Below are 27,195 nucleotides of genomic sequence, written 5' to 3' on the forward strand. Positions count from 1 at the left end.
TTGGGGTCTAAGTCTCCCTTTAAGTCCGTTAATAAATCTTTTAGATAAACTGGTGCCCTGTAGTTAGGTGCATATACATTGATAATTGTTATATCTTCCTGTTGAATTGATCCCTTAATCATGATATAGTGTCCCTCTTTGTCTCTCTTAACAGTTTTTGTGGTAAAGTTTATGTTGTCCGATATTAAGATGGCTACGCCCGCTCTTTTTTCATTTCTGTTGGCATGGTATATCTTTTTCCAGCCTTTCACTTTCAGTCTGTATGGATCTTTGTTGGAAAGATGTGTTTCTTGTAAGCAGCAAATAGATGGGTTTTGTTCCTTAACCCAATCAGCCAATCGGTGTCTTTTAACTGGACAGTTCAGGCCATTCACGTTCAAAGTGACTAATGATAAGTGGTAACTTTGCCCTGCCATTTGCCAAAGACAAGTTCTAATATATGCTTTGAATTCCCTGTGATCTTTTGCTGTGAGGTTTCCTTCCTTGGTTTCCTTCCTTTACCTTCTTTCATATTGATGACCGTGTTTCTTTGTTTCTGTGTGTAACACATCTTTAAGCATCTTTTGCAGGGCTGGACGAGTGGCAACAAATTCTTTCAATTTCTGTTTGCAATGAAAAGTCTTTATTTCACCTTCATTCACAAATGATAGCTTTGCAGGATATAATATTCTGGGCTGGCAGTTGTTCTCTCTTAGTACCTGGGCTATATCTCGCCATTCCCTCCTAGCTTGTAGAGTTTCTGATGAGAAGTCAGCTGTGAGTCTGATTGGAGATCCTCTGAGAGTAATCTGACGTTTCTCTCTTGCACATTTTAGGATCTTTTCTTTATGTTTCACTGTGGAGAGTTTAATTACAACGTGTTGTGGTGAGGATCTCTTTTGGTCGTGTTTATTAGGGGTTCTGTGGGCTTCCTGTACTAGGATTTCTCTGTCCTTCTCCAAACCTGGGAAATTTTCTGCTAGTATCTCACTAAAAAGGCCTTCTAATCCTTTCTCCCTCTCCATGCCTTCAGGAACTCCTAGAACCCGAATGTTGGGTTTTTTAATAGTATCCTGAAGATTCCCGACAGTATGTTTCAGATTTCTAATTTCCTCTTCTTTTCTTTGGTCTGACTGTATCCTTTCCTGTTCTCTGTCTTCTAAGTCCGATATTCTCTCTTCTGCTTCACCCATTCTGTTTGTAAGGCTCTCTATTGTGTTTTTCATTTGATCTATTGAATTCTTCACTTCAGTCACTATCCCAGTTTCCTGTTGTACTAGTTGTTTCGTTTCATTTTGATTCCTCCTTAATATTTCATTTTCACGAGAGAGATTTTCTATCTTGTCCATTAAGGATTTGTGTAGTTCCAGAATTTGTTTTTGAGAACTTCTTAATGTTCTTATCAATTTTTTGAGATCTGCTTCTTGCATTGCTTCTATCTCATCATCTTCATAATCTTGAATTTGGGTGTCTTTTTCATTTGAGGGCGTCATGGTGACTTCCTTGTTTTTATTACCTCAGTTTTTGCGTTTGTTATTTGGCATATTGGAGATATTTGGTTTCTTCACTGTGGTGCTTTTTCTTGTTATACTATGACTCTAGATTAAGTGGACTATCTGTTTTGGATGGAGCCTTAGGGCTTGAGATGGGTGTGGCCTGAGAGCTCTGTTTGGTGTGCCAAAGGTGACACTCCCAGGTTAGGCGTGGTAAATCTCTCTCTCTCTTTTTTTTTTTTTGATTCAAAAGGGAAGTAATTCCGCACAGCTGAATGAAGTTGGAGGTAGTTAGCAGGCAAATGATATACCCACAGGAGCCAGAGATCAGAAGCTCTTTCCCAAGATCCCCACAGGGAATCTGTTCGGCCCTCAGAGTGGGCTCAAATTCTCCTTCAGCCTCCCACTGGGTTGCCAAAGTTATGGAATTGTAGCGTCTCTGGAGAGTGCTCACGTGAATTCCGTGAGTTCTCTCCCCCACCGTCTCTTTTTTCACAGTCTCAGTTCAGTAGCACCACAAATTTACTAGCTCCTAATCTCCTGTTAATTCGCCCCACCCAGAGTCGGGTTTTTCTGCTAGGCTCAGGGCCGGTGCAGACCTGAGATCGCTCTGCTTATGACGTATGTCCAAGATGGCGCCTGCTCTTTGTCTTGCTCGCCCTTGAGAGGTGAGCGGAGAGAGAGAAACCCGTGTCCGTACTAGTCACCCTTTTTTCTCTCTCTCTCTCTCTTCCAGTTAGCCTTGTGAACTTCCCCCCCCGGGGGTCGTTCCCTCTAGTCTCCTCTCTCCGCTTGCCTGCCGGTGTCTCGGGCTATTGAGGTTCGGCTCACCTCGCGTTCCAGCGCTGGTGTGTTGAGTCTGCCGCTGATGTCCCGAACTGTGGGCTCCCACGCTCTCCACGCAGGTCCGCTGTGAGTCACGCGTTCCGGAAGAGTTTCTTCTGCTGTTTCCTCCCCTACTCTTCCTTGAACCTGCAGTATCTCCACTTTTATTAAACTATCTCTCCCCAGACTATCAGTGTGCTCCCTTCCTATTCCGCCATCTTGCCGGAAATCCCATTTCATTAATACATATTTAGGAAAGTTTTTCTTCCCACCCTACTTGCCATCCCACTGCACTCCCGCCCTTTTTCCTCCTCCTCCTCCTATTCCCATTCTTAGTTTTTACTAAGATCTATTTTCAATTAACTTTATACACATACGAGTAACCCTATACTAAGTAAAGAGTTCAACATATAGTATAAAAAATGTTCCTCAACAGCCAAGACATGGGCTGTTCAAAATAATTGTATCTCAAAGTGTCACTTTTACTTCTATAGATTACTTTTTAGGTACTGGATTAGTTCCCACGCATCAGGCAGAACATATGCTGTTTGTCTTTTTGAGACTGGCTTATTTCACTAAGTATAATGTGTTCTTGTTGCACCCATTTTGTTGCAAATGATAGGATTTCATTTTTTAGGGCTGTGTGGTATTTCATGTTGCACATATCCTATCTTAATCCTATCTAGATGATCACTCTAACACTTAATCCTATCTCTATGATCACTTTAACACTGAAAATGCTATTTTTACCAGCCAGCTTAAGGGGATTTGGGGTCCCCTGGCAAGTTTCTAAACTGTACCCTTAGAAGTAAGTCTATAAGGATGTATGCAGAAATATATACAACATTACTGTTTATACACATATGATTAATTCTATGTTAAGTAACGAGATGAACCAATGGTATTAAGAAGGAAAAAAAAAAAAACCCTGTTCCTTGTCAGTGAAGAGAAGGGCTGTTCAAGTCATTGCTTCTCAAAGTGTCAATTTCACTTCTACAGGTTTCCTTTGAGGTGCTCTGTTAGTTATCTTGAATCAGGGAGAACATGTGGTATTTGTCCCTTTGGACTGCCTTATTTAATTAAGTATGATGTTTTCCAGATTCATCCATTTTGTTGCAGATGACTGGATTTCATTTTTTACCTCTGTGTAATATTCCATAGAGTACATATCCCATAATTTTTTATCTAGTTTTCAGTTGATGGGCATTTGGGTTGATTCTATGTCTTAGCTATCGTGAATTGAGCTGCAATAAATATGTGGGTGCAGATAACTTTCATATGCTGATTTCATTTCCTTTGGGTAGATTCCCAGAGTGGGTTGGCTGGGTCATATGGTAGGTCTGTATTCAGATTTCTGTGGTATCTCTGTACTGTCTTCCATAGTGGCTGTATTATTTTACATTCTCACCAACCGTGGATTAAGGTACCTTTCCCCCCACATCCTCACCAGCATTGGTTGTTGTGGATTTCTGTATGAAAGCCATTCTAACTGGGGTGAGGTGAAACCTCACTGTGGTTTGGATTTGCATTTCCCTGACAACTAATGATCCTGAGCATTTTTTCATGCATCTGTTGGCTATTTGGAGTTCCTCTTTTGAAAAATGTCTGTTTAAGTCCTTTGCCCATTTCTTAACTGGGTTGTTTGTTTTGTTGTTGAGTTTCTTGATCTCTTTATATATTCCTGTTATTAATCCTTTATCAGTTGAATAAATTGCAAATAATTTTTCCCATTCTGTCGGTTGCTTCTTCACTTTTTTAGTGTTTCTTTTATAGCACAGAAGCTTCTCAACTTGATATAATCCCAACTGTTAATTTTGGCTTTGATTGCCTGTGCCTCTGGGGTCCTTTCTAAGAACTCTTTTCCTGTGCCAATGTCCTACAGGGTTTCTCCAATGTCCTCCTTTTTAAAAATTAGATTTATATATTTACTTGAAAGTCAGAGTTACACAGAGAGAAAGAGAGAGAGAGCTCTTCCATCTGATGATTCACTCCCCAACTGGCCACAATGGCCAGAGCTGCACCGATCCGAAGCCAGGAGCCAGCAGCTTTTTCTGGGTCTCCCACATAGGTGCAGGTGCCCAAGGACTTGGGCCACCTTCTACTGCTTTCACAGGCTATAGCAGAGAGCTGGATCAGAAGAGGAGCAGCCAGGACTAGAACCGGCACCCATATGGGATATTGGCGCTTCAGGCCAGGGTGTTAACCCACTAGGCCACAGTGCCAGCCCCTAATGTCCTCTTATAATTTGATGGCATCAGATCATAGATTTAGATCTTTAATCCATTTTCAGTGGATTTTTGTATAAGGTGTAAGGTAGGGGTCTTGCTTTGTACTTCTGCATGTGGAAATCCAGTTTTCCCAGCACCATTTGTTGAAGAGACTGTCCTTGCTCCTTGCTCCAGGGATTGGTTTTAGCTTCTTTGTGAAAGATAAATTGGATTTAGATGCTTTTATTGATTTCCGGCATTTCTATTTTGCTCCATTGGTCTATCCATCTGTTTTTGTGCCAGCGCTATGCTATTTTGATTATAACTTCCCTGTAGTATGTTTTGAAATCTGTTATTGTGATGCCTGAAGCTTAGTTTTTGTAGTATAAGATTACTTTAGGTACTCGTGATCTTCTCAGGTTTTAATTGTTTCTTTTCTCCTACTAGTTTTGGTTTGGTTTGATGTTGTTTTTCTATCAATGCAGTCCTTGAACTGCATTGATAGCTCATTTATTTGGTGCCCTTCTAATTTCTTGACATAGGCATCATTGGCTCTGAACTTTCCTCTCAACACTGCTTTTCTGTATCCCATACATTTTGATATGTTATAGTTTCTTCATTCATTTACAAAAGCTTTTTGATTTCTCTGATGACGCACTGTTCATTCAGGAGCATGTTGTTCAGTCTCCATGTATTTGCATATTTTCTATAGATTCTTGAGTTGTTGATTTCCAGCTTCATTCCTTTGTGGTCAGTGAGGATGCATGGTATGATTATAATTTTTTTGAATTAGCTGAGACTTGCCTTATGGCCTAGTATGTGGTCTATCCTGGAGAAAGTTCCATACATTGCTGAGAAGAATGTATATTCTGCAACTTATGATGAAAAGTTATGTAAATATCCGTTAGGTCTATTTGGTCCGTAGTGTCAATTAACTATATTGTTTCCTTGCTGATTTTCTGTCTGGTTGATCTGTCCATTGCTGAAAGTGGGGTATTGAAGTCCCCATTATTATTGTATTCTATAAATCCAATAACATTTCCTTTAAATGGCCAGTTGCCCTGTATTTGGGTGCATATACATTTATTATAGTCACATCTTCCTGTTGTATTGATCCCTTCATTATTCCATAGTGCCCTTCCTTTAGCATTTTTGCGTTAGAGCCTATTTTGTCTGATATTAGGATGGCCACAACAACTCTTTTTTGGTTTCTGTTAGCGTGGAATGTGTTTTGTCAATGTCTTTTTATATTACAGCTTTCAGTCTATAGTTCTTTTGCTTCATCAGTTAAATTTTTTCTTAAGTATTTTTGGCAGGTATAGTGAATAAGATTGAATTCTTGGTTTCTTTTCATAGTTTATGGTTATTTTATAGAAACAATACAGATTTTTGTGTGTTGATTTTATATCAAACAATGTTACCAAATTCATTTATTAGTTCTAGAAGTTGCTTGGATGAGTTCTTAGAATTTTCTATACATATGATAATGTCCTCTTCAAAAATGTACAGATTAGCTTCCTGCTTTCCTATTTGGATACTTTCAGTTTCCTTTTCTTGTTTCATGGCTCTAACTGGAGCTTCCAATATTCTATTTAATAGAAGTAGGGTGAATGGGCTTCCCTGTTTTGGGAACATTCAATATCTTCTCTGTTGTAGTTGATTTCTGAACAGTGTTGCAGTGGATTCGTTTCTGAGAGGAGGAGCATGGTGGGGGCAAGAGGCGCGGAGTCACCACACAGACCCCGGGAGTTGGGTGAAAGTGGGCTTGAAGCAAGCAGCCCATAAACTTGTTTATTTCAGTTGGTACAACAGCTTATATAGCCTAGACCAGCCAGTCCAGTCAAGGGGCGGTCTATGCCCTTTGTTGCCAGGCAGTTTCCAAAGCCATCCAATCACAGCCTGCTGCGAGGCAGGCTCCATTGCCAGGTAGGATTCAAGGCCATCCAATCACAGCCTTTTGCCAGGCAGGCTCCATTTGCCCTGTGGGTTTAAAATCCATCCAATCACAGCCTGTTACCAGGCAGGCTCCATTGCCAGGTGGGTTTCAAGGCCATACCTGAGTAACTGACACTCACTTGCCAGTGGCCACCTTGACATGGCCTTCTCATTCCACCACACTTCTCCATTAAAAAGTCTTGTCAAGACTTGAGATCAGCCCTTCTCACAAAGAAACATATTTATTTTTAGTGGCCACAATTTTACCATGCTATATATGAGAACCTGTTCTCTGTGGTCCTTAATACCATAAGGTGCACATATCTTTCTGCTTTCCCCTATACTCTGATAACACCACCCTCTCCCATGTTCTTCATGTTTGCCAAGATTTTTATAATGGACAATTTTAAATTTATCTGCAAAGAGGAGTCAGAATATAGATAAGATAGTGTTAGTGTGACTATTTGAGAACAATAAGGTTCAGTGACTCAAGAGAATTAATAAACCTTACTACCCCTTTTCTCCAATGATTTCATGCAGGTGGTGCCTTTCATCATAAATGGGAAGAGTTCACTCACAGAGAGGCTTTCAAATCTCTGAAATGGCTGAATTATGGAGAAGTGGCTTTAGTTTATTCTTCAGTACAAGAATTCTTCAGAATTTGTACTTACAGGTAAAATAATGTGAGGATGGTAGACCACCATGAGACTGCTATGTTTTGTTTCAATTTAAAGCATCAAGCACCCTTTCAAACAATTATCATTTACTATCACCAGGAGCTTTCTCCAGGTCTTCCACGTGCATGCAGGGGCCCAAGCACTTGAGTCATCCTCTGCAGTTTTCCAAGCCATAGCAGAGAGCTGGACCAGAAGCAGAGCAGCCAGGACATGAACTAGGGATACCAGGGCCCCAGGTGGAAGCATAATTTATTATACCACAGTGCTGGTCTCATTTATTTTACCGTTACATTCTGTCATAGGTTTTTTTTTTTTCAATTGTGTGTTCAAAGCTAGGTATCCTCCTCCTTTACATTCAAGCCAACAGCAAGGGTCATGAGGAAGGTGATGATAATTAGCTGTTTCGTATTTAAAAAGATGGACTAACTGTGGTTGGGCAGAAAACCCCAGAAGGATGAAGTCTGTCCCAAAACTTCCATTGTTTATTTCCATTGATGTTTGTGAAAGTCTATGAGACAATATCATGGTAATGACGATGTATAATTAGGTGAAACTAAAAATGAACTTAGTAATAAAGAGTGTTAAAAATTCACTTATTTGCATGTTTTCCCTTTTTGGAGCATCTCTTTTAGCTTTCCCAAGGGTTAAGTGTCCAGAGTACTTGCATATTTAAACATATCAAACACATTTTAAAATAATATTCTGAATCCAAATGTACTGAAACATAAATCACCAGAAGCTTAATATTTTGTCATCAATTGTTTTATGTATTTTAAGTAAACAATTGATAAAGTCAATTGTATGATCCTTAAGATTATTTTTCCTTGAAACTATGATGTTAGCAGCAGTTAATCATGAAAAATATTTTCCTCATCAGAAGGGTGGAGTTTGAGGTAAACATATTTTCTTGACATAGGTGCAATAATTTGATAGCTGAATCACAGCTCATATTCATTTTGAAATGTCTATATCACCAGCTGCTTTCATAGTCACAATCATGATCTGTATCAACTTCCTTATATTTTGCATTCTCAACATTCCAAGTACAATTGTTTTCTAAATTTTGGTATATCTTTGGACACTGCTTTTTATGTTTTTGGTTAATAAGAAATGGTGATATTTCTTATTACTGACCTTAACTTGCCTTAAGCAAACACAAATGTTTCAAAAATATTTTAATAACTAATGTAAGGGATCCTCAAAGAGGTCATGGAAAATATGTATTATCAAAGAAGGTATGCATGTATTTCAAAATTTTTATGCCACAAAACAAACTCATGCTAACTTGTTTTAATATGAATAGCGTCTATTTTGTGGTACTGTGAAGAGTAAAATATCAATTTTTTATTATGATTAAATGAAAAGGGTGCCTATCAGAGTGATATGAATTCTACTGAAATTGAAGTGAGGACAGATATCAAATGTATGGTGAAGCTTGGATGGAAGAATGGTGAAGTCATTGATGGTTTACAGAAACTTTACAGAAACAATGCCCTCAAAGATATCAGCATTTTACAAATGGGTAGCTCATTTCAAGAAGTGATGAGATGATGATAAAGATGAAGTCTGCAGCAATAGACCATCCACGAAAATTTGAGAGATAAAGAATCTTGTTTGTTCCTTAACTGATTAACAGCAGAAACAATAGCCAGCACCATGGATATCTCAACTGTTTTGGTTTACACCATTCTATCTGAAGAATTAAAGTTGAGTTAAATTTCTGCTTGACAGGTGCCAGACTGTTGCATCTGCATCAGCTCATAGAAAGGCAAAACTTTCAGTATTTTAACACTGGGACAAATTTTAACAAATTTCTTTTACAAATTTTAAGTAAGTGGGACAGAGTTCTTGAAGCATTTTTTCAAGGGAATGTAATTGGAGAAGAAACATGGCTTCTTTGGTATAACTCTGAAGACAAAACACTATCACAACAATGGAACCAAGTTGTAGAAGGATCCAGTCATGGGAAAGACTCCACCCAGGTCACCCATATGGGTAGCAGGGGCCAGCCCAGGTACTTGGGCCATCTTCTGCTGCTTTCCCTATTCCATTAGCAGGGAGCTGGATTGAAGTAAAACAGCTGGAACTGGTACCAGCACTCAGATATAGTGTGCTTCCATCCTAAGCAGCAGCTTAACCTGTTGTGCCACAACATTGGCCCCTCTTGCTCCTGTCTCACATCACACAAGGGCAGTTTTTCAAGAGTTCCAAAGGGACATTATTAGGCATTCATCTTACAGTTCTGGCTTGTTTTAGTTTCCTAAAATTTAAAAAAGATTTATTTAATTTCTTCAAAAGGTAGAGTTACAGAGAGAGAGGGAGAGCAAAAGAGTGAGCTTCCCTCTGCTGCTTCACTCCCTAAATAACTGCAACAGCTGGGGTTACTGGTAGACCAAAGCCAGGAGCTTGGACATCCACCTAGGTCTTCCCTGTGGGTGGCAGGGACCCAAGCGCTTGGGCCATCCTCCTTGCTTTCTAGGCTCATTAGCAGGGAGCTGGATCTGAGCTGGAGCAGCCAGGACTTGAACTGGCACTCATTTGGGATGCTAGTGTTGCAAGTGGTGGTTTATCCCAACATGGCACAACATCAGGCCCAATTTCCTCTTCTTAAAAAAAATCTTTAAAGAGTTAGTAATGTACAAAGACTGCATTCACATGATTGAATTCCCAGGATTATCAGTTTTTTAAATTAATTCACAGGCATTTATTGGGGTTCTGCTCCCAGGCGAGGTTCACTGGTCCCAACAGAGCAACAGAGCGGGGACCGGAGAAGTCACGTGTCAGAGATTGGGAGGGCTCCTTTTATAGATTCAGGGCATGGGAGTTAAAGGTTGAGGTGGGTCTGATCCTCACTGGTTGACCTTTAGGCACCTGCAGGGACCTTGACAAGGACTTTCTTCCCCGGAAGTAGGCCTCTCCATTCATGGAAATATAGGCCTTCCTTCCATGTGGATCCCAAAGCTACCATCCCGACCTTTTGATGATAGGAAAGGGGGTGATGATGAGTCTCTCTGGCTACCTCCTGCTGACTGGGGACGTTGTCTACAGGGGCCCACTGGGGGTATCTTGGGGCTCTGCAGGGACAAGCATGTATGGATGGAGAAGCATCTGGTTGACTGCCTGGTTGCTGAAGGCCTTGGTTCATTCCATTATCACCTGCTATAAACACTTAAACAGACACTGTAGTATACAAGTCAGGGTGAGAATAGCAACCAATGATCCTAAGAGTGGCATTAACCAGGTAATGAAAGGATTTCATAGAGGAGAGGAAATGAGGGGGGTCTCTGGACCTTTGTGAGGATTGTTTGATGGTCGTGGTTTAAATCTGATCCCAGCCAAGACTGGGAGAAAGGCCACTCAACTTTTGCAGGTAGAGGGGTTTGTCTGTAGTGAAATTCTGAATAATCATACAAATTAAGTGGTGGAGAGGACCATCAGTACATACAGGTTGGGAGTAGAGCCATTGGTGGTAGAGTAGAGGCTATGGTTACAAAGGAATGAGTCCCAAGTGGACTAGACAGGGTCTAGAACAAAGGACAGAGTCATTATCAGAGGACCCAAGAAAGGTGCTGTCTCAGCCACAACTAAGTTCTCTGAGAGACAAATAGAAACTGACAGAAGGGGCTTGATAATAATCTGGTGGGCTTTTGGCCTTGTAAGTTAAAGAGGCTCAAATATGTCTGTCTCTTCACATGGGGTACATCTTAAGGGAGGTGTGAATCTTCTTGGGGGAGGCACCCTGTTGACTTCCATTACCTACCTGGTCTAGGAGGAGAGCTGGCCAGGTAAAGGCAGGTGGCATCTCTAACAGGAAATCTACAGTTCTGCCTGCAGTGTTGCTGACCCTATTTGGCCGTCTCCTCTCAACAGCGGTGGTCGCTTTGGAAGCTGGGCTGAGTGAAGGGCTTTTCAGCTTAGAGCCAATAAGATCTGTGGCTCTGTCCTGAAGTCCTTCGACTTCAGGGCAGTTCCACTTCGAGAGATCTAACTCTTGGCTGGCAGAGCTGCCAGGGCTCTTCATAAGCTGATTTCTGCTGAAGCCAAGGCTTTCCACACTGAAAGCCACTGCAGTGGACTGGCCTGTTGAGTCTCCTTGAGGGCAGATCACTGTACAGAACAGCCATTAATAGACCTGCCACCCATCTTTCTGATGCCTGGCTTTTTTTTTCCTCCTGGTTTTTGTTAAAGCAGACCAGAGGATACAAGTCAAGGGGGTGCTCAAATCCCAGATCACTTACTGACAATAGCAATATCAAATGAAAATTTAGAAAGCAGTTTCACAATGAACGATAGAATTAAAAGAGAGAGAATGATCCTGCGGGGGAAGCAGGACACACAGCAGACTCATAGAATGGCAAATGCCCAAAACAGAACTACTGCCTCAGAATCAACCTTTGGGACATTTGGATCTGGCTAAAAGGTCCATGAGAGTCTCACAGGCATGGGAAGCCATGACATGGTGGCAAAAAAACAATCTAAATGCAAGATCCTTGTGAACAAGACCCCAGCAGAAGGAACAGGCCATGAAGGAGGGTGGCGCCTTTCTCTGAAGGGAGGAAGGAACCTCCACTGTGATATGGCCTTGACTAAACAAGTTCAGAGTTGGTGAACTCAAGGGGTTTCCATAGCCTAGACAGCTCATAGCAAGAGTCTCGGGTGATTGCTGATGTCATAAATAAGAGTGCCAATTGTTAAATCAACAATGGGAGTCACTGGGTACAGGCTCCCCACATAGGATCTCTGTCCTTAATGTGTTCAACTATGAAACTTAAAAACAACACTACTTGTCGAACTATGCCCTATATCTTGTGCGGTTGTCTGAGTGCAGCCTGTTGAAATCCTTGCTTAGCGTATACTAAGTTGATCTTCTGTATATGAAGGTAATTGAAAATGAAACTTGATGAATGTGGGATGGGAGAGGGAGTGGGAGAGGGGAGGGCCGCGGGAGCGAGGGAGGTTTGGGGGGGGGCCACAACAATACAAAAGTTGCATTTTGTAAATTCACATTTGTTAAATAAAAAAAGAGAGCAGTTTCAATCATTAGATAACAAATACAGCAGTTTCATTACTAGCTTTTTAAAGTTTTACCTACTTTTTAATTTACCAGTTGATTTGAATTACTTTCTGCTCTTAGTAACCTCAGCTAACCATGCTTTCAGTTGGTACCTATAATACATTATTGGCTTCATCTGTTTACAGCGCCATCCCAAAGCACTGAATACAATAGATGTGGCTGGAAAAAGTCCATCAGAACCTATTGAAGAACAGCTAAACACAGAATCAACAATACTTTAGTTTTTTTTTAACTTTTATTTAATGAATATAAATTTCCAAAGTACAGCTTATGGATTACAATGCCCCCCCCATAACTTCCCTCCCACCCGCAACCCTCCCCTCTCCCAAACTCTCTCCCCTTCCATTCACATCAAGATTCATTTTCAATTCTCTTTATATACAGAAGATCAGTTTAGCATATATTAAGTAAAGATTTCAACAGTTCGTACCCACACAGAAACACAGAGTGAAAAATACTGTTTGAGTACTAGTTATAGCATTAAATCACAATGTACAGCACATTAAGGACAGAGATCCTACATGAGTAGTAAATGCGCAGTGACTCCTGTTGTTGACTTAACAAACTGACACTCTTGTTTATGGCATCAGTAATCACCCTAGGCTCTTGTCATGAGTTGCCAAGGCTATGGAAGCCTTTTGAGTTCGCCGACTCAGATCATATTTGGACAAGGTCATAGTCAAAGTGGAAGTTCTTCCTCCCTTCAGAGAAAGGAACCTCCTTCTTTGATGGCCCGTTCTTTCCACTGGGATCTCACTCGCAGAGATCTTTCATTTAGGGTTTTTTTTTTTTCCAGAGTGTCTTGGCAAAGTAACAATACTTTAGTTTTATGAGCAGCAAATCTGATATATAAAACTGTGGATGACAAAAGACTTTCAGTTGCCACGTTTAAAATTATCAACTTTTTATAAACTCAACAAGAGGCACTTGCTTACTTCACATAGGATTTTACAGAACACTTAACTCTTTAGGCCTCTGTGGCTTTCTCATTAAGATCCAAGATTTCTTTCGTAACCTTCTTGACTTCCACACACCCTCTTCAACTTACCTTAAACATTCCATCATTTCCATTCCAGTCTAGAGTAAACTAGCCATCAGGATGAAGTCAATCTTACAAATCTTGTCCTTTTTTAATTCAAAATAACTCTTTCCTTTTAACCTTCCTTACCAAATGCACATTTCTATAACATTTTTAACACAAATTTAACATGTTGAGTATACGAGAGTTTACAATAAATTAGCAGTTACACCTAAATGACTTAAGATACTGATATGATATATCTCTTCTTGAATTCAATTAAAATTAAAATTGCATTCATCTAAAACAAGCACTAATTACCCATTGCTGTTTCATTGAGTACTGATTACCCGGAAACCTGTTAAAATAAATTGCAAAAATAAGCTCAGCAGGTTACAAAGCAATATTATCAAAGGTAGTGATCTTAGATTGAAAGAAAGGAAACCAGAGGAGGCTAGAGAGCCATGTGTCAGGAACAGGTCCTTTTAAAACTTTGCCAGAGGGTGGCCAGGGAAGCAGGAGCAGCGAATCCCATTAGGATGGGGGTGGGGAGCTTGACACTGGTGGTTGGACCACGTGGCTACCTGGCTTCCAGCAGTGGCGGCAGGGAGAGCAGGACATGGGTTGGGGCAGGGTGAAAGAATGGACATATGAGGGCAGAAGGTTCCTGGCTAGCTGTGGGTCCCCAGGAACTCAGGAGGGTCCACAAAGGTGGAGGGTGGAGAGTTTGGCAGTAACACAGAAGAGGCATCCTTAGGCGGTGCGGGCCTGAACTTGGCCAGCAAGACCTGGGCCGTGGAGCAGGAAGAGAGGAAAGTAAGAGAGAAGGGAGTAGGATGGGAGCGGAGGTCACAAAAAGCCTGGAGATATGGGATCATTTTCTCTCCCTGCAGCAGAAATTCTCAAGGTAATTAGGCCATGCCTGGGTGGAATAGAAAATTAGGCATTTACTCCATAGGTCCTGGACCAGTCCCAGTTTCTTCAAGTTCTTTAGGAGGCAGGACAGGGGGCATTTTGAGTCCCACCCTCAGGATTGGCCAGATCTCATGGTCTCCCCAGTAGCCCGGATCTACTGAAATTCGGTCAAGGCATCCCCTGTCCTGGACTTCAGCAGATGGATTAGAGGTGAGTCCTCTACGGGGCCAAGCCAGTGGCGGGATGTCTCCAGCAGCCGCTAAGAGGCTAAACAGCAGAGAGAACAGAGGCCACGTGTGCACGATTTGGAGGTATCTGTCTGGATGGAGAGGTAGTTGGAGATCTCAGAGACTGGGCCAACCCAGAGGAGGGAGAGAGAGCAAGAGAGGAGTTACTTAACAGTTGGTCGAGCGTGGTCCGTAGTTAGCCTGGGGCACCAGACAGGTTCAATGAGTTAGGGGGCCTCGAACCCAGAAAGGGAAGGCTCTAAACCTCATCTCTCCGGTTTTGGCACAATCTGCAAGGTGTCCGGTGCATAACAGATCTTCCCAGGCAGATGAGTTGATTACTTCACAGGCTTTTATTGGGGTTCTGCTCCCGGGCAAGGTTCACTGGTCCCAACAGAGCAACAGAGCGGGGGCCGGAGAATTCGCAGGATCATCAATTTTATAGTGATGGACTAAATGGATCTTATCTTTGCTTATAAAAGTGTCTTGAACTTGATGGAGCTCATGTTGAGAAATAAAGTTTATATTTAAAATTTTGGGGTTAATTCACTTTTTCTCAAATTTTTGTAAACTATGTTTATTGTCGTTCCCCCTCTTCATGGAGGAACGACACTAAACCCTGCCTAGGCTTCATATACAAGTCACGGCACCATTATGTTGCTCCCCCTCTTCGTGGAGGAACGACACTAAACCCTGCCTAGGCTTCCTATCCAAGTCACGGCACCATTATGTCACCCCCCCCTCTTCGTGAGGAACGACACAGGACCCTGCGCTGTTCTTTTGTCTGCTCGGCCCTCCCCGGTTTGCTGCTGGTTCCTCCCGGGTTGGCTACCGACCCTTCCACCTCCGTGGAAGGGTGGTTCCCCCTGCCACTTTCCCCACTTCCATGGGGGAGCGGCACATCGCTGGCCGGCTCTCTCAGGGGCTGCACAGGTGTTCCTTCAGATAGGTGTTCCCTGGTGCATGTTGTCTCTCTCCTCCTTTATAGTCCTCTTCCACCAATCCCAACTCTGCTACCCACACGCCGAGTACGCTGCTCTCCTCCAATCAGGAGCAGGATCAGCTCCTGCAGGTCATCACTCAAGTTGGCGAGAGGCAGCTGCGTAGAAGTTGTTACTCCTCTCCCAGCGCCATATTGTGGGAGAGCAGATGCATAGAATAAGTCTTAATTCCAGTAACAGTCTAGTCTGAGTTGCTCCCCACAGTTTATATTACAGACGATCTATATAGCCTCATTGTTTTGTTTCATTGTTAGAAACTATTCAATTCTAGAACCATTTGGCTGCCGCATACATGCAGTTACAATCTGCGTCATATTCTCACCCGGCCATTCAGCAGAATTATCCAGGCAGAGAATTCAAACAACAAACATTCATCAGAAGCCCAGTGAGTGAGTTTTCTTCATGGAATTTAGCAGTTACAGGAGTGGATCTTCTGGTTGCTCTGGAACCCGATATGTAAAAACATCATCTCGTTTCAACTCTAAAAGAATTCAGACAAGAATAAAAACTGTAACAATCTCACTAGTTCTTGTTGTAGCATTCTGTTAAATAGATGGCATGATTAATGACTGAATTTATTTAAGTCTTTTGCTGTAGAGAATTCCTGACCATGAACTTCAGATTGTAGGTATATTATGTCTATAGTGTCTTTTGGCCCAAAGAATAAACTTATTTTGTGAAGATATATAGCAAAATAAGGTGAACATACAGACAGGGATGCCCACTCTCACCATTGCTATTCAACATAGTTCTGGAAGTTTTAGCCAGAGCCATTAGGCAAGAAAAAGAAATTAAAGGAATAGAAATTGGAAAGGAAGAAGTCAAATTATCCCTCTTTGCAGATGATATGATTCTGTATTTAGGGGATCCAAAGAACTCTACTAAGAGACTTTTGGAACTCATAGAGGAGTTTGGCAAAGTAGCAGGATATAAATTCAATGCACAAAAATCAACAGCCTTTGTATACACAGGCAATGCCACGGCTGAGGAAGAACTTCAAAGATCAATCCCATTCACAATAGCTGCAAAAACAATCAAATACATTGATATAAACTTAACCAAGGACTTTAAAGATCTCTACAATAAGAATTACAATATCTTAAAGAAAAAGAAGAGGATACCAAGAAATGGAAAAATCTTCCATGCTCATGGATTGGAAGAATCAACATCATCAAAATGTCTATTCTCCCAAAAGCAATTTATACATTCAATGCGATACCAATCAAGATACCAAAGACATTCTTCTCAGACTGGAAAAAATGATGCCTAAGTTCATATGGAGACACAGGAGACCTCGAATAGCTAAACTAATCTTGGACAACAAAAACAAAGCCGGAGGCATCACAAAACCAGATTTCAGGGCATACTATAGGGCAGTTGTTATCAAAACAGCATGGTACTGGTACAGAAACAGATGGATAGACCAATGGAACAGAATAGAAACACCAGAAATCAACCCAAACATCTACAGCCAACTTATATTTGATCAAGGAACTAAAACCAATTCCTGGAGTAAGCACAGTCTATTCAACAAATGGTGCTGGGAAAACTGGATTTCCAAGTACAGAAGAAAGAAGCAAGAAGCAAGACCCCTACCTTTCAACGTACACAAAAATCAACTCAACATGGATTAGAGACCTAAATCTATGACCCGACACCATAACTTATTAGAGAACATTGGAGTAACCCTGCAAGATATAGGCACAGCTAAAGACTTCTTGGAAAAGACCCCGGAAGCACAGGCAGTCAAAGCCAAAATTAGCATTTGGGATTGCATCCAATGGAGAAGTTTCTTTAATGTAAAAGAAAAGGTCAGGAAAGTGAAGAGGCAACCAAGAGAATGGGAAAAATATTTGCAAACTATGCTAGACATAAAGGGTTAATAACCAGAATCTACACAGAGATCAAGAAACTCCACAAAAACAAAACCAACAACCCACTTAAGAGATAGGCCAAGGACCTCAATAGACATTTTTCAAAAGAGGAAATCCAAATGGCCAACAGGCACATGAAAAAATGTTCAAGATCACTAGCAATCAGGGAAATACAAATCAAAACCACAATGAGGTTTCACCTCACCCCGGTTAGAATGGCTTACATTCAGAAATCTACCAACAACAGATGCTGGCGAGGATGTGGGGAAAAAGGAAAACTTACCCACTGTTGGTGGGAATGCAAACTGGTTAAGCCACTATGGAAGTCAGTCTGGAGATTCCTCAGAAACCTGAATATAACCTTACCATACAACGCAGCTATCCCACTCCTTGGAATTTACCCTAAGGAAATTAAATTGGCAAACACAAAAGCTGTCTGCACCTTAATGTTTATTTCAGCTGAATTCACAATAGCTAAGACCTGGAACCAACCCAAATGCCCATCAATAGTAGACTGGATAAAGAGATTATTGGATATGTACTCTATAGAATACTATACAGCAGTCAAGAACAATGAAATCCAGTCATTTGCAACAAAATGAAGGAATATGGAAAACATCACGCTGAGTGAAATAAGCCAGTCCCAAAGGGACAAATATCATATGTTCTCCCTGATCGGTGACAACTAACCAAGCACCAAATAGGAAACCTGTAGAAGTAAAATGCACACTATGAGAAATGGTGACTTGATCAGCCCTTGCCCTGACTGTTGATGAACAACTTAATACTTTATCCCTTTTAGTATTTTTTTTTGCTTGTTCTACTTAATACTATTGGTTGAATTTGGTAATTAATACACATTTATTCTTAAGTTTTGAAACTTAACTGAAAAGTGATCCCTGTTAAATATGAGTGGGAATAAGAGAGGGAAGAGATGTACAATTTGGGACATTCTCAATCAGACTTGCCATAAATGGTAGAGTTAGAAACATACCAGGGGATTCCATTCAATCCCATCAAGGTGGCATGTACCAAAGCCTTCTCACCAGTCCCAGTGATCAATTTCTGTTCACAATTGATCATAATGATAGGACTAAGAGTCAAAGGGATCACATAGACGAGACTAGTGTCTGAAAATACTCACTGATAGAATAAAGAATAAGGGACATGATGATCCAACATGGGAAGCTGGATACACAGCAGACTCATAGAATGGCAGATGTCCTAAACAGCACTCTGGCCTCAGAATCAGCCCTTAAGGAATTTTGATCCAACTGTAAAGCCCCTGAGATTATTTCAGGCATGGGAAGCCAAGGCACTCTGGCAAAAGAAAAAAAATGACCTAAATGAAAGATCTCTGCAAGTGAGATCCCAGTAGAAAGAACAGGTCTTCAAAGAAGGAGGTAGCTTTCTCTGAAGGGAGGAGAGAACTTCCACTTTGACTATGACCTTGTCTAAAAATGATCAGAGTCGGAGAACTCAAAAGGCTTCCATAGCCTTGGCAACTCATGACAAGAGCCTAGGGTGATTACTGATGCCATAAATAAGAGTGTCAAATTGTTAAGTCAACAACAGGAGTCACTGTGCACTTACTCCTCATGTGGGATCTCTGTCTTAATGTGCTGTACATTGTGATTTAATGCTATAACTAGTACTCAAACAGTATATTTCACTTTGTGTTTCTGTGTCGGTGCAAACTGTTGAAATCTTTACTTAATATATACTAAATTGATCTTCTGTATATAAAGAGAATTGAAAATGAATCTTGATGTGAAGTGGAGAGGGAGTGGGAGAGGGGAGGGTTGCGTGTGGGAGGGAAGTTATGGGGGGGAAGCCATTGTAATCCATAAGCTGTGCTTTGGAAATTTATAGTCATTAAATAAAAGTTAAAAAAAATAAGGTGAAATAAATTATCTCAATTTCATTGTTAGAAGCATTTCAGTTAGAACATGGTAATATAACTACTAAAAAGGTACATGTACAAACATGTATACAAAAGACATGCAGAGACAGAATGTTCATTTTGAGCTGATAAATCTCAGAGACAGGAGGGGCCCGAGTTAAAACTGCCAGTTACCCAAGAGCTTCTCTGTATGTCTTATCGCAACCATGCTGTTTCCCTGTTTCCTCGGGTATCCACTACTCTGATGTTTACAGTAATCACCTCCTTGCACTTTAACAATTCAGTTACTCAAAGCCTATCTCTGGATGATATTGTATATGTAGGCATATTTAAAAAATTTTATATATCTGTCAAATTCCTTTCACCATTCATATCTATCATCAACTATACTCTTACATTTATCTTCCAGACTAAGCACATATTCCAATGTTCCTTAACACTGCACTCTAATTTCTTACCATGTTTTATGGCTGTTCTCCACTGGACACACAGTTTATCAAGTGTCTCAAATTCCCATGGTCAAAAGTGAGCAGAGTATGCCAGGTGTGCTACACGACTAATGAAAATGTCTATATTCTGCATGCATTTTCTAAAATATCTGTTAGAAGGTGTAAGACATAAGTGACTCAATCTAAACTTTGAATAACAAAAGGCCCCAGGTATTTTCATTAGAAATGCTGCCAAGCAGGGAATTATACTGTGTGTAAATAAATGTTGTAAACCCAAACATAGGCCGGCGGCACGAATCAATAGGGTAATCATCCGCCTGCGGCGCCGGCACACTGGGTTCTAGTCCTGGTCGGGGCACCGGATTCTGTCCTGGTTGCCCCTCTTCCAGACCAGCTCTCTGCTGTGGCCATGGAGTGTAGTGGAGGATGGCCCAGGTCCTTGGGCCCTGCACCCCCATGGGAGACCAGGAGAAGCACCTGGCTCCTGGCTTCGGATCAGCACGGTGCACCGGCTGTAGTGCGCTGGCCGTAGCAGCCACTGGAGGGTGAACCAACGGTACAGGAAGACCTTTCTCTCTGTCTCTCTCACTGTCCACTCTAACTGCCCCCCCTCAAAATAAAAAGCTAAATATAGAGCTTTTCATTTTAAGCATGTTAATATTTCCCTTACTGATGTCTTAGGCCTCAATCTTTAGATGTTATTTTAATTGTAATTTAAAAGTGAATATAATAATAAAAATGAGACCTAGGGCACTGTAGCTGAAAAAGGAGGCATTCTGTATTTTATGAAATGTAATTTTCCTGTTTTTCTTTATGATGTGGAATTCAGTTCCTGGGAAGATACCATTGTTTGGCATTTTAGTATCTTTAGTGAAGTTTAAGACAAATGAGCCAAATCTGATTAAAAATAATTTGGATGTACATAATGACATAAAAAATTAGAAACATAAAATGTTAAACTAACATTTTGTTAAAAATAAATTAATCTTTTATTAATTATAATTTAAAGGGTGCATTGCCATAGAAGCACAGTTTCTAAGCAGGAAAAGGCAGTATCCAAATATTTAAGATTCTAGACTCTAGATTCAGAACTCATATTTTATTGTAACTTCTGTGAGCTACTTCCTTGCTGTGTGAACATGAGCAAGCTCACTAACATCTATATATCTTTGTGAAAACGTTATTCTAGTTAGATCTCCTTTTAAGGATGGCTAGAAAGAGGAGTAAATGATATAGTAAGCATAAAATATTTCATATAATTCTTGGTGCATGACTTCAAAATCCACTAACTGTGCTTTTTGAAATTAAATCTTCACTCTTGAGAGGATATCAGTATATTGTGGTTATTTAAATCTCATACACATTTTACATCCTTGTTTTCATTTAAAAACATAGGCCTATGGCATTTAGCATCGGTTTTATAACCTATGTCTTCTACTGGAGATAGCAAAGAAGACTTACCATCCCATGTGGGATGCCGGCGCTTCAGGCCAGGGCTTTAATCCGCTGCGCACAGCGCTGGTCCCAATGTTTTGTTTCTAAGATACATCAATGCTGCCAGCATTTATTGAAGAGTTTGCCTTTTCCCCATTTGTGTTCTTGACACCTTTGTCAAAAATCAATGGTCTGTAAATGTGGGAGTTTATTTCCTGGATGCTCAGTTTTGTCCTGTTGATCTATACATATGTGTGTTTTTATGCCAGCATCATGCTGTTTTGATTTTTCTAACTCTTTAGTAGATATGGAAATTAGGGAGTGTGATGCCTCTAGCTTTGTTCTTTTTGCTAAATTCTTTTTGGTTATTCTAGAACTTTTGTGATTCCATGAGAATTTTAAAGGATTTTTTTTTTCTATATCTGTGAAAGACATCACAGAAGTTTTGATAGAGATTGCATTAAATCTTTATGTTTCTCTAGATTATAAGGGCATCCTATTAAGAGTAGCTTTCCCAGTCCATGGGCATGGGATATCTTTACATTTGTGTTTTCTTCAATTTCTTTCACCAATGTTTTACAATTTCAGCATACATGTATCCCCTTTTGGCTAAATTTATTCTGATATTTTATGTTATATTTTGTAGCTGTTAAAAAAGAAATTTCTTGATTTCTTTTTCAGTTATACACCTGATTTTCTTGGAGTTGATCATGACCATACTTCCTGGGACCCTGTAACCATGTGGCAGACCCAAGTGAGATCCTGCGTCCTTGCTTCAGCCTGGCCAAGTCCTGGCTGTTGCACCCATTTAAGGAATGAACCCTTTTAGGAGATGGAAGATACCACCTCCCCCTTTCTCTGTAATCTGCTTTTCAAATAAATAAATAAATAAAACCTGCAAAAAATGTTGCTATGCAAACTGAGGTTATTACATTACTATTAAATATGTATTTTCATTTTTCTTTTATTTCTTTTTTTAAAAAGATTTATTTATTTATTTGAAAGTCAGAGATGGACAGAGAGAGAAGAGAGGCAGAGAGAGAGGTCTTCCATTCAATGGTTCACTCTGTATTGGCCACGACAGTCAGAGCTGCACCGATCCAAAGCCAGGAGCCAGGAGCTTCTTCTGGGTCTCCCCTATGGGTGCAGGAGCCCAAGGACTTGGGCCATCATCTACTGCTTTCCCAGGCTATTCAGAGAGTTGGATCAGAAGTGGAACAGCTGGGTCTCGAACTGGCTCCCATATGGGATGCTGGCACTTCAGGCCATGGTGTTAACCTGCTGCACCACAGTGCTGGCCCCTCTGTTCATTTTTTCAACTACAAAAATTTTTTATATTAGTATACACTTTTGTAGCTACCACACAGATCAAGATGTAGAATTGTGCTAGTACAGTGCCTTCTAGCCTTACCTGGTTGAGTGCTAGAAATGTGGAATGTGAACCAAAATGCAGGTAAGTGTAAAGAACACATAGGATTTTAAAACTTGGTATGGAAAAAGACTATAACTTATTAGTAATTTTACAATATCGATTACATGTTGAAATAATATTTATACATTGCATAATGTAAAATATATTATTATTACTTTTTACAGATTTATTTATTTGAAAGTCAGATTTACAGAGAAGGAGAGCCAGAGTTAAAGAGAGAAAGAGAGAGAGAGAGAGATTTTCCATCTGCTGGTTCACACCCCAAATGGCCACAATACCAAGGCTGGGCCAGGCTGAAGCCAGGAGTCAGGAGCTTCATCCAGGTCTCCCACATGGGTGCAGGGGCTCAAGGACTGGGACCATCCACTGCTGCTTTCCCAGGAGCATTAGCAGGGAGCTGGATAGGAGTGGAGCAGCTGATACTTAAATCAGTGGCCATATGGGATCCTGTACTGCAGGAGGAGGCTTAACCTTCTACACCATAGACCGGCCCCAAAATATATTATTAAAATTAATTTCACCAGCTCCTTTTAGTTTTTAAGCAATCAAATGATTATTTTTTAGTTTTTTAAAAATTTGGCTGGCTGACACAAAACCTGCACATATTTATGTAGCACCAAGTGATGTTTCAATACATGAATATATTGTGTGAATCAGGGTAAACATACCATTCAAATGACTTTGAAAATAGACAGTACATTATTACTATCTAGAGTCATTCTGCAGAGAAATAGGATAGCAGAATTTCTGATTCCTATCTAACCATAATTTGCTCCAGGTTAATTAGTCTTTCCCTATCTCACCATACCTTTCTATAGTCACTCTACTGTGTAAGAGTATGACAACTTCTTATACCTATCTAGCTATAATTTAGTACATGTTGACCAATGTTCTCTGTATCTCCCCTTTCCCTTTCTCTTCCCAGACTCTGGCTACCACAATCCTACACTCATCTTCTGAGAGGTCAACGTGTTTTGAGTCTACATGGGTGAGGTCCCATGTGCTTGTCTTTCTGAACCTGGCAAACTTCACTTCACATAATAACTGCCAGTTTCATCCAAGTTAAGATTTCACCCATTTTTGTGCTGAATAGCAGTGTGTTTACATACCACATTTTAAAAAACATTCATTAGTTGATGGACGTGTAAATTGCTTGCATTTCTTGGCTATTGTGAATAGTGCTCCGTTAAATTCCCAGTGAAGGGGGTGATGGATCATAGGGCAGCTCTAGTTTTACTTTTTGAGGAAGTGCCATACTGTTTTTCAGGATGATTTACATTCTCACAGCAGTGTGCTAGGGTTATTTTTTTTGCCACGTCCTTACCACCCTCACGTGTTTGTAGTTTCATTTTAAACTTTGTAATTGTTGCCTGTCAGATATCTATAGAAGTTCAAATAACAGAATAATGCTTACCCAGGTCTTTGAGATAACAGGCAAAGCCTGTAGAATAGACAGAATTGAACATTACAGTAGAATCGTGGTAGACTGTCTGAGAGCAATTCCAGCCAATCCCACTTTGTTGCTCAAATGTAGCTAAAGCAGTTTTACAACTGAATCAGTTTCTAATTACTTCCCTCTGACATAAGGCCAGCATCCAGGGACAATCTAAAGCTAACCATGGAGTGTTGGCTCAGTGGAGAAAGATTTCAGTGAAAAGGGAGATATATGAAAGCTGTCAGAATGAAAATGGAGTCACTTGTGTCAAACACCGACATATGAAGCCAGGGAATCCTAAAGGCACGGGGTCCTCATGCATGATGGCCTGATGATGGGACTGTCACAAAAGGCTCTGCTAAAACCACAGCCTATACAAAAATATTTCTACCAGGACATCTGCCCAGCATATGCCTGTCCAATCTTGTACCATGGCTACTCTTGTTATTGATCCTTGGAGTCAGAGATCATTCTTTTGAAAGAAACGATGTGACCTTCCTCATTTTACCTTTAGAAAAATCTTGTGCTTTTGTCTCCCAGGATGCTCCTATGGTTTATCTATGTGTATACGTATATTGTATATGTGTATGTATACTGTATTGTAATGCCCTGCTATTACCAAATAAACTGATTTTCTTTGGAGTGCCAATCTCTGTGTTGTTATTTAGGTTATTACATAGAAAATCCCCATAACAAAGGTAACCATTGCAATGACATGTTAATGGAGGGAGGTGCCATCTATTATCAAAGTGATAAGTCTGGCTGGCACCACGGCTCACTAGGCTAATCCTCTGCCTGCGGTGCAGGCACACTGGGTTCTAGTCCCGGATTAGGGCACCGGTAATGTCCAGATAGCTCCTCTTCCAGTTCAGCTCTCTACTGTGTCCAGGGAAGGCAGTAGAGGATGGCATGAGTGCTTGGGCCCTACACCTGCATGGGAGACCAGGAAGAAGCACCTGGATCCTGGCTTCAGATAGGCACAGTGCGCCGGCCATAGCGGCCATGTGGGGGGTGAGCCAACGGAAGGAAGACCTTTCTCTCTGTCTCTCTCACTGTCTAGCTCTGCCTGTCAAAATAAAAAAAAAATTTAAAAAACCACAAAGTGATAAGTCTGGGAAGAAAAAATTCAGTGTCCCATGTCATTCTACATTAGAACAAATATCCATAAGAAAATGATTCATTTATTTTTCCACTACATACAGATATTATCACAGTTCTCAACATCACATAAATTGCACATTCCCTTAGATTTATGTCAAACACCCAACTGGTCTGAACCCAGTCATTTTCTCTTTCTACTAAGAGACAATCATGGGATAAACATTTAATAAATAAGTGAGAAATGAATCAGATTATCAGTCACCTTTAAAACCTTTTAATTCCTGCCTTTCTATGGTCCTGTATCATGATAAAGTAGTAATAGATTTAAATAAATATCATAGACCCTTTACCTTTTACTCCAGATGTTAGTGTAATGTTTTACTGAGCAGAATGAACTGCTTTAGTTAAGGTTTATCACCATTACTGTCTTGTAAATTGCATCATTTACTTCCAGTGCACATAAATGTTTGGATGCTACCATGAAAAATTTAAATGTATAAAATTGTGAGTTGTATATTTATTTCAAATACATACCATAATGTATATGAAAGTATTCTTTTAAATCCATATTTCATAATAGTCAAGCATAAGCCTCAGAATACAAAATCAGATAACTGAAACAGTTTCTTTAGTGCTATAATATAAATTAAATGCATTCAAGTCTATATACACTTCCCCTATGTTTTATATATGAAACAAAGAATGAATATTCATAATAACCTTTTTCCATGAAGACATTCCAATAGTTAGAGACATAAAATGGCCAAGCAGGATAGTTTATTTTTTCCATCAACAAAATGTTTGTACAGAATTGTGAAATTGAATTTTCTGATCTAGGAATTACTTGCCTCAGTAAAATTAAGGATGGAAACACATTTAATTGCCTTAGAACTCTAGTATTTTTCTATGCCATCAGGTTTCTCTTTTTTTTTTTTTGTAGATTCATGGTTAACTCTCATCAGCTTCTTCAATGCATCCTTCATGTCCTTATTCCTCAATGTGTAAATGAGGGGATTGAGACTTGGGGTGATGATGGTGTAAAAGAGTGTGATGAACTTTCCCTGGTCTTTGGAGACGCTGTTACCTGGTTGCAGGTACATGTAGATAATAGTACCATAGAATATGGACACCACAGTGAGATGAGATCCACAGGTGTTCACTGCTTTTCGTTGGCCTGCTTTTGACTTCATTTTCAGCACAGCTTTGGCAATGTAGCCATAGGATGTCAGAATAAGGATCAGGGGTGTAAGGACAATAACAAAGCCTAAAGCAAAGACAGACATTTCCACTGTTGTGGTGTCTACACAGGCTACCTTGACCATAGCTGGCACCTCACACAAGAAAGTATCCAGAAGGTTGCTTCCACATCTAGGCAAATTCAGGGTGAGTGTACATAATACCACAGAGTTGGCGAAACTAATGCTCCAGACCGTGATAACCATCTTGAGACAAAGATGTGGGTTCATGATTACCAAGTAATGCAAGGGCTTGCAAATAGCTGTGAAACGATCATAGGACATTACAGCCAGGAGAAGGCACTCAATGGAGCCCAACCACATAAAGACATAGAGTTGAATGACACAACCCACGTAACTGATGGTCTTATCAGGTCCCCACAGGTTAACCAGCATCTGAGGGACAATGCTAGTTGTGAAACATAAATCAAGGAAAGACAAATTCCTGAGGAAAAAGTACATTGGTGTATGGAGATGGGAATCCAAGAGAGATGCAAGAATGATGGCTGTGTTACCCAGCAGTGTAGTTAAGTAGAAGACGGTGACAACTCCTGACAGAATCTTCTCCAGTTTGGGATGGTCCGAGAAACCATGCAGAATAAAAACATGTAAATAACTGTAATTTCCTTGGTACATTATCCTTTGATGCCTAAATCTTAGAGGGGGAAGAGAAGATGGAGAAAGAGGAGGATGGAAAAAGAGAAACAGAGATAAAGAGGAAGAAGAAGAGGAAGAAAGAGAAGTGGAAGAAAAGAAGAAATAATTAGTCAATATGGACTGTCTAAATAATCTGCAATGCAGAGCTAATCAACAGCAGAGAAATTTTGTTAATAATTAAGAAAAACTAATAGACAAAAGGTAAGCCAAGTAATCTGGTACTTATCACAGATAATTTATGGCAATGAATTTAATATTACATTTTAAACATCTAGGTGACCTTAGGAAATTTTCTTTTAAACTAAGGATCTCAATTTTCCCACA

At 40.3% G+C, this 27,195-nt stretch overlaps 1 protein-coding gene and 1 long non-coding RNA gene across 2 annotated transcripts; one reads left to right on the top strand and one right to left on the bottom strand.

Moving 5' to 3' along the window:
- The first annotated feature begins 1,794 nt into the window (after nt 1-1,794).
- LOC149126808 (uncharacterized) lies at nt 1,795-21,871 on the top strand. The gene is made up of 3 exons (XR_016234787.1): nt 1,795-2,140; nt 6,980-7,112; nt 21,693-21,871. It is a non-coding gene; the product is annotated as an uncharacterized LOC149126808 (long non-coding RNA).
- Nucleotides 21,872-25,872: 4,001 nt separating this feature from the next.
- LOC108177320 (olfactory receptor 2W1-like) lies at nt 25,873-26,850 on the bottom strand. The gene has a single exon (XM_017344797.3). It carries the CDS (start codon nt 26,848-26,850, stop codon nt 25,873-25,875), a length of 978 nt encoding a protein of 325 aa, XP_017200286.3.
- Nucleotides 26,851-27,195: the final 345 nt, after the last annotated feature.

The sequence above is a fragment of the Oryctolagus cuniculus genome, chromosome 5 (genome assembly GCF_051225735.1).
Source record: "Oryctolagus cuniculus isolate XC-2025 breed Fujian yellow rabbit chromosome 5, ASM5122573v1, whole genome shotgun sequence".
In the NCBI taxonomy this organism is placed as follows: domain Eukaryota; kingdom Metazoa; phylum Chordata; class Mammalia; order Lagomorpha; family Leporidae; genus Oryctolagus; species Oryctolagus cuniculus.

Excerpts from the sequence above, each read along its gene's own strand:
- LOC108177320 (XM_017344797.3), bottom strand. The coding sequence starts at position 26,850 with ATGTACCAAGGAAATTACAGTTATTTACATGTTTTTATTCTGCATGGT.